We start from the raw sequence: 11,101 nt of genomic DNA, 5'->3' as shown, positions 1-11,101 counted from the left end.
GATAGGATATAAGAAGTCCTCATTTATTTCTATTCTACAGGGTTTTGTTTTAGTTTAATTTGCAGAATTTTAATTTATTTCAATGTTTTTAGTTTTGTATTATAATTTGCTTCTATAACAACCGTTCCTTCACTTTAAATCTAATTATTCTTATATTTAAGGTATTTATACCCATTACGTGTCTATATGTAGGACTAATGCTGAATAAATACTTATTATTATTATTAATTTATGTATCATATCCATTTAAATTATGCCTAAAAATTAATTTTATTTCTAGAGGCTTTTTTAAGGTACAATCTAATTTTTTATACGTTTTGTTTTGATAAAATTATTTAAAGAAAATTTGTCATATTTTTATTAATATTAATTTTTAAGCCAAAAACATGATCCGAAGGCTCCATAATATGGAATTTTTTTTGCCTTTTATCTAGTTATTAAACCCGATATACTGCTATAGCGACTTAATTTTTTAAAGGAAATTGGTTAAACTAACAAAATTGTGTATTTTAAGTATTTTTTTTTTTAAATTTCATATTAAATAATTTATTAATGCATACAAAATTAATGTTGTATAATGCTATTACACCTAGACAATTACAATTTTGTTCAACATTGCTGTAAAATTTACCTCAATACAAAATAAATTAATTAGAAATAATCCACAATAAAGGTTTGAGACTGATTTTAGCATGTAATCGATCTACCTCTGTGAAATCTTTGTTAGGTGTCCGTCATGTGCTGTTTGTTAACCAATGAATTATGTTTAGTATATATCAACCTCTTTTGCCTGCATATAGGTGTGATAAATTAAAAGTAGATATTGTACAGATTTTATACTAGCAAACAGATGTAACATAAAATGAGTTACTTAACTTTGTGCAGTACAAGGGATTAATTAAATTGAATAAATCGCCTATGAATATCAAAACCTCTGACAATTCAGGACAATTCAATACGAGAAAAGATTTATTTTATATTCTACAGGGTTTTGTTTTAGTTTTATTTAATTTGCAGAATTTTATTTTATTCGAATGCTTTTACTTTTGTATTATAGTTTGCTTCCAACAATGGTTCCATAGTCTTAAATTTAGTTAATTTTATATTTAAGTTGTTTATATGTATTACGTGTCTATATATAGGACTAATGCTGAATAAATAGCTATTAATATTAATTTGTGTATCATATCCATTTAAATTATGCCTAAAAATGTATTTTTTTTGTAACGGAGCTTTTTAAAAGGTACAATCTAATTTGAAACTATTTAAAAAAATTATCATATTTTAAATCGTATTAATTTTGAAGCCAAAAACATGATTCGATGACTCAATACTATTGATTTTTTTTTGTCTTTTATCTGGTTATTAAACCCGATATTTTCTCATCTGGTTTATTCCAGATAATCGAAATTCCTTAAGGATCTGGGAATATGGCCGAGAGATAATTATGATTAAATTCCTCTTTATCCCAATACTGCTATAACTACTTACTTTTTTAAAGGAAATTGGTTAAACTAACAAAATTGTATATTTTGAGAATTCCTTTTTTAAAAATATAATTTTAAATATCATTGACTATTGATTGATTTAATGCAATCAAATATGTAGCTACAGAGTGGAAAAAATAATGGCGCTGAGACCATTTAACCAACCCCCAACAGACTAATTACGTAAAAAAACTGCAAAAACCCGATATTCGGATTGCTAAAAAAACAGCAAATAAACACGCAATATGGCCATATCGTGCCATTCGGAACACAACAGTCTATTATGTCACAAAACACAATATGCCATTTGATATTAACAGAGATCAGTGGAAACAAGTGGAGGCATTAAATTGATTTTATTGCCCCCCACCCTAACTCGTATGCTCGCCAATCGGTAGGAAGGCCGCAATTGAAATATAGGCGGGGTATACGATTCTTTCTACTGCCAATCAAATGCAAAAGTAGCTGGTGTACGAGAGGATTAAACAGGTAATAAAACTGTTCCCCTTTTAAATTAAATTGCCTCCTGTCCCCACCACCCTAATACCAGCCCTTCTCCCCTTGGTGGAATGGACGTTATTATTCTTGTAGTACGCCTAATTAATTCGAAGCTGGCAAAACGTGCTGTTAAGTCAATTTCCGTTCCATAGGCCATTGTTTCTGTTCCTCGTCTTTTTCTCCTTCTTCTGTTCTATCTCTCTTTTATTTTCAGGGATTTAAATTGCTAATTATAAATTAATTATCTACTGTGTTACTTGCATTCTTTATCGCATGTGGTTCAGTTTTTTTCTATGATTTATTGTTTCAGATTTGTTCGGATAATTTCTGTTTGAGAAAAAAACCTTAATGGTTTCCTTTTGTTGCATGTTTTGTTAATTAAGTGTTGGCGGATTCGCATTAGAATTAATATATGGTCTGTATATTTCTTTTTTAGGTTGATTTTGTTTAATTTTTATAATTTTTTTACATAAAATTAAAATTTGTGATTTGCCAAAAGCATACTTTTTTAAATCATCCCTTTATAGGGTGTTTTTTATTGGAAAAATAAATTTTTGACAAATACGTATTTATTGTTCTGATATTTATCCACCATGTACCAAAATTTTACTTTTTCACTATAAAATATCATACAAATAATTCATTTTCCTACCATATAAGATTTCAAATATACCTACTACATACACACATCTAGAAATTGTTGTTATTGTTGTATGTATTTTTATTTTTGTTGATTGAGAAAATTTATAATATTCTTTATATGTAACTCTTTTATACTAAATAAATAAATTACTATTTATTTATTTTAGTAATAGCTAGCCAAAATAATTGCAGAATATCCCTATTGACTCTTAAGAGTATTTTTGCGAAAAGGTCCCACCGTCATCATTCCCTAAGAAGCTGTAAGACTTATTAAAGGTCATAAAAATATACATTTTAGAACTTTTTAGTTATTTGTTGAGTTCTGCGTTTATTTAATTAATTTTCATCAGTTGGATGTTCTTTTTAAATTATTTGTAGCTATTTAAAATTACATTAAATAAAGGATAAATTATCTTCTGTTTTAAAATTTTAAAATTAATAATTGAGTAAAATATAATTTTTCCTTCAATGCCGTACATGCCACCAACACCGTACATCATACTAAAATTCTACATTTGTACATACGGACTTACAGATATGGAATTTTCAATTACCTGACCATCGTAGCCAATTAAGTTATGCCTTAAAAATTGTATTCATATGTGTAATATTACCAAAAATGAGTATTTTTAATTACAGTTGCGATACTAGGTCGATTTAATTCGACCCGTTTAAAATAAATATAAAAAATTTAATTTATTTAGTTAATTTGTTTGAAAGAATTTTTAAATTTACTAAGATAGATACAGACTGGCAATAATATTTATATGGTTTTTTAAAATATAATTTAGCTAATTAAATAATTGTATGTAGTATTAGGTCGGTTTAATTTAAAATTATTACATAAAAAATAGCTTATTTTGTATTTATTGAAAAATTTATAAACATTTATTTACATTATGTACATATTATTTATATTTATATATCATATATTACATATGTACGTATATATTTACATATATATACATTATGTAGCCTCTAAAATTAAAAAAGGTCCACAGATATTTTAATAGTTAAAAAATTAATTAAAATTTTAATATTGGAAATTTGCAATTACATCACTTTTAATAATCTTGTAGTCCTCGTATGATATACATATTATTATTTCTATGTAATTTTTTCTTTTTATGGAGTAGTTATGCGGGTTTACCAGTATTTTTTACTTTTTTCCCTATGCTATTTACATAATCTTATGGTAGAATTCATTATTCCAGACCTGCGAAAATAATTTAAGAATATCAAGCAGTGACATATTTCATAAGTCTATTAAACGGTTCTGTTTTTATAAAAAAATGTCATTTGTGAATTTATGTCGTTATGAATCTGATGAAGTTCTGTTAGGATGATTAAATAGACTTTTCTAAATGATACGAAGGAAGTATCAAATGGAAACTAAGAGTAAAAGACTCGGAAACTAGTAGTTTGTTAGAGCAGATTTTAAAGATAAGTTAACGTAGGTGGAAATCTCTGGAACTTTTACCTGAAATACCTCATTACGAACATTTTGTCAATATTTTTAAAAATCTGTGGTTATTCCTTGGTAAACAAATTTTTAGCCAGAAAGCCTATTATTATTAATCCAAATATTACAAAGGACAAACATAAAATAAATTTTTATATTTAATTTTTTTCCTTTAAATATAGGGATGTGGAACATAGCCATTTAAGTTATGCCTGGAATATTATATTTTAATACAGAAAAAAGAATAGTTTATGCAATTATTAAGGGAGAGCCTGAACTGTTTTTGAGTAGTAATTATTTGGAGGAATTTTTAATATTTAGTAAAAGGTTGTAATTTTCTTTGTAGTAATTAAAATTATACTTTTAATTGTGGCTTTTTAGAATATTTGCTGAATTTGCTAATTGAATATTGACTTCAAATTAATCAAAACTTTGTTAACAAAATGAAATGTATTTATTTAAAGTTAATTTAAATATACAATAAGATAAACTACTGAATTTAAACAAAATATTTTAAATTTTTTCGATTGTTTATTTTAAGTATTCTGGTATTTTAATAAAAATCAAAAACTAAAATAAATATAGGATAAGCATTTAAAATAAAATATTATATTCGATGTTTAAAAAATTTGTCTTAAGAATTTATTTTTACTTTATTAGATTTTGTAGTTTAGAAAAAAAATTAATTATATATTTTAAAATTATAAATGTTTTTCTATATTCAAAACATTTTAATTTATTTTTGAAGCTCTATATACACTTAATAAATTAGATTTTTTTTATTAAATTTACTATTCAAATAATTGCAAAATAAATAAAAATAATTAGACTAATAAAAGGTCTTCAATCTTAAAAAAGTAATTTACAGGAAATCTAATCTAAAACAGTTCACATTATTAAGTTATTTTTCATCCTTACATAATAATAATTATAAAATATGCCATAATTAGTTAATAAAATAATTATTAATAAATGATATAAATTAATTAATTTATTACTCATTAAGTAAAAATTTCTATAACTAATTTCTATCTTAACCTGAAGCTTTTTTTATTTTGACAACAATTTTAAGAAATTAGTGACATGCATTGTGTATTAAACAGACAGCCTTTTTAAGTTTCGTAAAATTAATAAAAAATTAAATACAACTTTCCGTTCAATCATATATGATTGCCAGAAATGTACATTTGTACATACGTACTTACAGATATGGCATTTTTAATTATTCGCGCATCGTAGCCAATTAAATTATGCCCTAAAATTTGTATTTATATATGGCAAATTATCCAAAAATAAGTATTGCACCTTATATTTGAGATATACATAATTGCACGTAATAATAAGTCGATTTAAAATTAATATAATTTTTTTTTTATTTTGACTTGAAGGAATGTTTAGAGTTTTTAAGAATAAAACATTTAGTTATGGCGTTTTAAAATAAAATATTGAACAGCTTATAGATACCTAAAAATTTAATTAATTAAATTATTTTTTTAGATATTATAAGGGGCAACAATGGAATAAAGTTTTTTTTAATATAGACATGTTGATTTATTAAGTTATGCCTGGAAAATTTCATTTTATTATAGGTAAAAGGCATTTAATTTTTCTTTTCGTTTATTTAATTATTAAGGAAAAGCTGTAATTATCTATGAAGAAAAAATTGCTAATAAATTATACAAGAAATTATACTTTTAATCGTATGATTATTTATTTTGGCAATTAAACAGAATAAGTGTCTTGAGTATTCTGATAAACATCTTTTTAATAATCCATGCACTGAATCCATATAAGTTGTGTTTGGCAATTATCAGATTTTCTTCTGTACAACTAAAGATCAGATATTTTAAATTAAATAATTTTAATAAATAATAAAAACAATACAAAATTGGATTAAAAAAAAATCAAAAAAAATTAAATATATTATATTAAAATTTGAAATATTTTTTTTAATTTAAGATAGATATATATTTGTCAAATAATTAAAAATATCAAAAGCTTTCATAAAAACATATATTTACAGTATTCCTATATACATTTTTGTAATACCTAAATGTTTAAATATTATGTGAAATAGTTGAACTTTATTAAGTTTAATTTTTCTTAGGTATTATTAAACGTGAATGTAATAATTAATTATTAAAATAATTATAAAAAATTCATTCGTTTATTAATAAATAAAAATTAATATAATTGATTTTCGTTTTGGCCTAAAACTTTTCTCGTCATTTTGTCAACGATTTTACGAAATTTTGTTTTAAATCGAAAACCTTTTTATTTTTGGCAATAATTTAAAGGGAATAAAATTCAACGTTTCCTTTTATCATATATGATTGCCAAAAATCTACATTTGCACATACCCACTTATAAATATGGCATTTTTAATTACCCGCGCATCGTAGCCAATTAAGTTATGCCTTAAGAAGTGTATTTATATTTAGCATATTACTAATAATAAGTATTTTTAATTTTAGTTGAGATAATTACTAAGCCGATTTAATTCGACCCGTTTAAAATAAATACAAAGACTTTAATTTATTTAATTACTGTAACTTGAAGAATTTTTAGAGTTATTAAGATAGACACATTTTAGCTATAGCGTCTTAAAAATGTCAAAAACCCTTAAATACTAATAACTAAATATTTGAGCATATATTATTTTTTCAAATATTACAAGTGGCAAAAATATTTATATGTTTTTTTTAATAATTAGTGTATCATGTCCATTTAAGTTATGCCTGGAAAATTTTATTTTATTATACTGACAAGCCTAAATTGTTTTTGAGGATTAATTGTTTTTTAATTGTAGTACTAAATTAAATGTTATAATTTCCTTTTTGGTTAATAAATTATTCTTTTATTTGTAGGAATATTTAAGAAATATTTATATGACAATTATAAATAATAAGTAACTCCCGTATTATTACATTATTACATTATTTATTAATCCGTGCACTGTATCCATTTAAGTTATGCCTCAGAGATAAATTAGAAATCACTTATATTTAAGTTGTGTTGCTTGTTCCTAAATTTATTTAAATTTTGGCAACTTTTCACTTAAGTTCAATTTGAAAAAATATTCTAAAATTTATGAAAAATTTTACATTTTGCCACATTATTTTCCCTTTTTGTTCAAACCTTATTTAAAAAAGAATTTAATAAACGCAACTATTTGTAGCAGTCTCATCAGTGCCAACAATTCACCTATCAGTCATTAATTCATTGCCATAACGCGTTAAATGAACAACTTGAAACCTAATCAATTTGAATTAATACTAGACATAGTACGACAAATAATATAATATGGCAAAATCACGCTATAGCACGTCACTCACTCGAATCGAATGGGGGGCTGACGTTAAGCCAAATTAGAGGCGTAGCCCTAAGTGAGCTCCACCTAACCCAGTCGATATCCCTCTCTACAACTTGACTGAGAAATCAGTGTACGTCGGCCAGCTCACGAAGCAACATACTTTTTTTTGAAAAGTAGTTGGTGATAAGCAAGTGAAGATAGACGTTTGTTTTAGTTGTTTTGTTGGTGACAGTGACCGTTTTAGTGAAGAGCTAAATGATTTCAACAATGGAGGACACGAAAACTGACATTAAGTCGAAGATCTCGTTTAGTGTCGAGTCTTTGCTATCGAATAACAAACCGTCATCCCCGATTAGCGAGAGACTTCACGATGAATCGTCGAACTATTCAGAGGGCGAAGATAATCGCTTGGATACTTCTAGTGAAAAGATTGATGACGAGGATGACGATGAAAATATCACAGTCGATGACGAAGATACCGACGGTAGAGAGAGTTTAAGTCCGAACTCTCAACATACGGTGATTATTCCGCAACCTGTTCATCCGTCGATGCCCAGGATGATTTCGCCGGGACATACTCAGTGGCCTTTTACGTGGGTTGGACCTAATGGACCTTTTAGATCAAATTCACCACAAGGTAAGAACTTGATTTTAAGTGATTTGGGAATTTGGTTAATAATGTTCGTCAGTTTGAGAATGTTGTAGTATTTTGCAATTAAAAGTTTTTGTATTTTTGTCATGCGACGTAAAGAAAAATATGATATAAGATTCAGGTAGCACTTTATTTAAAACTGATAATTTGCTATTGAATATATTAGTTTATCATGCAATAATACTTAATTTGTAGTTGTGGTTAAGATTTTGATAAGGTTAAGAATTTCATTCAAAATTGATTGTTTTTTCCAAAATATTATTAAAGGTAAAAAGACATATTAATGAAAATAAAGAAACAATTTTATTAAAATGAAAGAATGCAACAAAAATTATTAAAAATCATAAACTTTAATAAGAATTTAAATAAATATGTTCAACAGCCATTTTGTTAATCAATTCAATTTTTCTGTCGTCTTTTTATACATGATTGCAATATTTCAAAATACCATATTTATTAATCTTTAATAAATAAAAATAATACATATTTTAAATCTTAAATGCACTTGCAGATAAGCCTTTTTTAATAATACGTGCATCGTATCCATTTAAGTTATGCCTGTAATATTAAATTTTCGATTAATTTCCTTTAATTTATTATTAATTTGGCATTTGTCTAAGCCTTTAATAGTAGCATTTAAATAATTTATTGTAAAATTTTACAATAACTAAGTTCAGAACCTTAAGAGAGTTAATAAAAACTGAATAAATACACCTAATTTTTTTTGTGGTATTTTGATGGTCGAAACAGAAAAATATTGGGAAAAACAATTAGTAAATCATGATCCTAAAAAATACTTTAATAAAATACCACTTTCACTTATACTAAATCACATACTAGTTAACCAATCTACCTATTTGCACCAATAAAATGAGAAAGCCCATTCTAACACTGAAATAACTATATTAAGAAACCAATAAGATTACCTTTGAATGCCAACGACTATAATTTCACTTACAGCGCAAACAAATAGCAGTTTAAATTATGTTGAAAGGCCACATAACAGCCAATTACTTTTAATCAATACGGTATAAATATTGCAACAATAAAAAATCTGGTTTATTGGTTTTGCAATTATTTCTTTACTTGATCGTAAAAAATGGTACTACCGATACCGGTGATAAATTATATGGTCGGTTCTTAGACCGAGAGCTTGCAATTATCAGATGGTAATATTAATCCAGTTTGCTAGCCCGAGAACTTCTGGTCTAAGATAATAATTCTCGAGCAGAAAATAATAAATAGCAGCCAGCAATTCTTCATCGAAACGCTGGTAATAAATCGCTTTTTAATTGTCTAATTATTCATATAATATAGTTGCGTGCATAAACTTAATGGGGGTACTGGCATTTTGTTCACTAATGGTTTTCTTGTAAGCAAGATGTGAACTGTAGATAACGATTAAATATATTGACGTAATATTTTAATTCTAGGGAACTTACCAAACCTGAACCAAGGTGGTCCACCAATAGTAAGATGCGCTTTAAGGAAGCATAAGCCCAACAGGAAACCCCGGACTCCATTTACCACACAGCAGCTTTTAGCGCTGGAAAAGAAGTTTAGAGATAAGCAGTACCTGAGTATAGCTGAGAGAGCTGAATTCTCCAGTTCTTTGAGGCTCACTGAAACACAGGTAAAAACGAGTTTAGTGTGTGTGATTTTATTTTTGAATTTGGTAATGAAGTACAATTAAATTATGCCTAAGCAGTGCATTAAAGCAGTGATTTAATTTAATTACTTTTTATTATAATATAAGTAAAGCGTAAGAAAAAATTCACTTTCTGATAATTTGTGTGAGAAAAAAAATGGATACTTTCCGTTCACCCAAATAAATCTCAAACAAAGCGCAACCTGCTTAAGACCTTCCAAACTTCTTAACTGGTGTGAAAAAGGTGCACTCGATATTTGTTCTCTTCTTTTTCGATCTTTTGTCGAGCGGCGACTTGAAAAAAACTTTACGCCTTAACTACTTAAGTAACAAAGCGGATTCAATTGCCCGTGAAATGATCTTATTGAGAATAATCGCCCGTGAAAAATCGTCATACTACCTGTGAATACTTCTGCACCTTGAATCTAATTTTTTTTTTGATTTTCAGGTTAAGATTTGGTTCCAAAACCGTCGCGCCAAAGCGAAAAGACTGCAAGAGGCCGAGTTGGAAAAGTTGCGATTATCGGCTCGACCCCTTTTGCCGCCCACCTTTGGCCTGTTCCATGGTGGTTCACCCCTAATTTCCCCCTTTTTGACGGCGATGGCACATCGACCGCCCCATTTCGCTTTTTCTGGACCTGGGCCAATGATAAATATGCCCCAATGAGGGGTGTAAGATATGTATAGTTCGTATGTAATATAGTATGTTAAGCCCAATTTTGTGATAATATTGTAATTTAAAAAAAAAACTTGTTTTTTGGTACAATTGGTTCTTGCGATTCGGTGTAATTTAATTTTTTTTTTACATGAGTGCAATAACATAAGCAATTTGTATACTTTATGAAAAGTTCTTTTGTATAAATACGTTTTAAAGACTGATTAGCACTTGGCTCTTATTAATATTTATTATTTGCCTGTATATAATGTTTAAGTTGTTTTGTTCTTGATGTACATATTGTGAAATTGTTGTATATTTCTTGTAAAGTAACGTATATATTACAGAAAATATAAGTATGATTGTTTTTATTATAATTTTTAGTTTTATTTTATTTACCTATGTATGTTTCCCGTTATATAATACGCTGATTAATGATCATATTATTTACGAAAAAAGGGTAATATAATTATTTCTTTATATTTTTTACGTTGGCATCTTCCAACAAAAACTTATCAATAAGAAACTAATTTTCAATAATAATCTTAGTCTCAGAATATTCTGAATAATCAAAATGTTTTGTTTTAGAAGTGCAAAATTTAAAATGTTAATAAATAAATTTGTTCAAAAACAGTTAATTTAGCATTATTAATTAATTTAACTACTTTTTTTTTATTTGCTAAGTTCGCTTATTAAATATTTACCTAAAAATTATATTCGACCCTATAATATAATTTTTTTTAA

The 11,101-nt window shown here is 26.4% G+C and overlaps 1 protein-coding gene across 1 annotated transcript; it reads left to right on the top strand.

Annotated features, from left to right (window-relative positions):
- Window positions 1-7,518: 7,518 nt before the first annotated feature.
- LOC126742086 (homeobox protein MSH-D-like) lies at window positions 7,519-10,734 on the top strand. Its single transcript, XM_050448622.1, has 3 exons — window positions 7,519-8,039; window positions 9,488-9,687; window positions 10,151-10,734. Exons 1-3 carry the CDS (start codon window positions 7,658-7,660, stop codon window positions 10,367-10,369), a joined length of 801 nt encoding a protein of 266 aa, XP_050304579.1. The 5' UTR covers window positions 7,519-7,657; the 3' UTR covers window positions 10,370-10,734.
- The last annotated feature ends 367 nt before the right edge of the window (window positions 10,735-11,101 follow it).

Source organism: Anthonomus grandis, chromosome 11 (genome assembly GCF_022605725.1).
Source record: "Anthonomus grandis grandis chromosome 11, icAntGran1.3, whole genome shotgun sequence".
NCBI lineage: Eukaryota > Metazoa > Arthropoda > Insecta > Coleoptera > Curculionidae > Anthonomus > Anthonomus grandis.
This window is presented reverse-complemented; position numbering and strand designations above follow the sequence as displayed.

Excerpts from the sequence above, each read along its gene's own strand:
- LOC126742086 (XM_050448622.1), top strand. The coding sequence starts at position 7,658 with ATGATTTCAACAATGGAGGACACGAAAACTGACATTAAGTCGAAGATC. Across the intron at positions 8,040-9,487 it reads TAGATCAAATTCACCACAAG|GGAACTTACCAAACCTGAAC; the intron begins GTAAGAACTTGA and ends TTTTAATTCTAG. Across the intron at positions 9,688-10,150 it reads TGAGGCTCACTGAAACACAG|GTTAAGATTTGGTTCCAAAA; the intron begins GTAAAAACGAGT and ends TTTGATTTTCAG.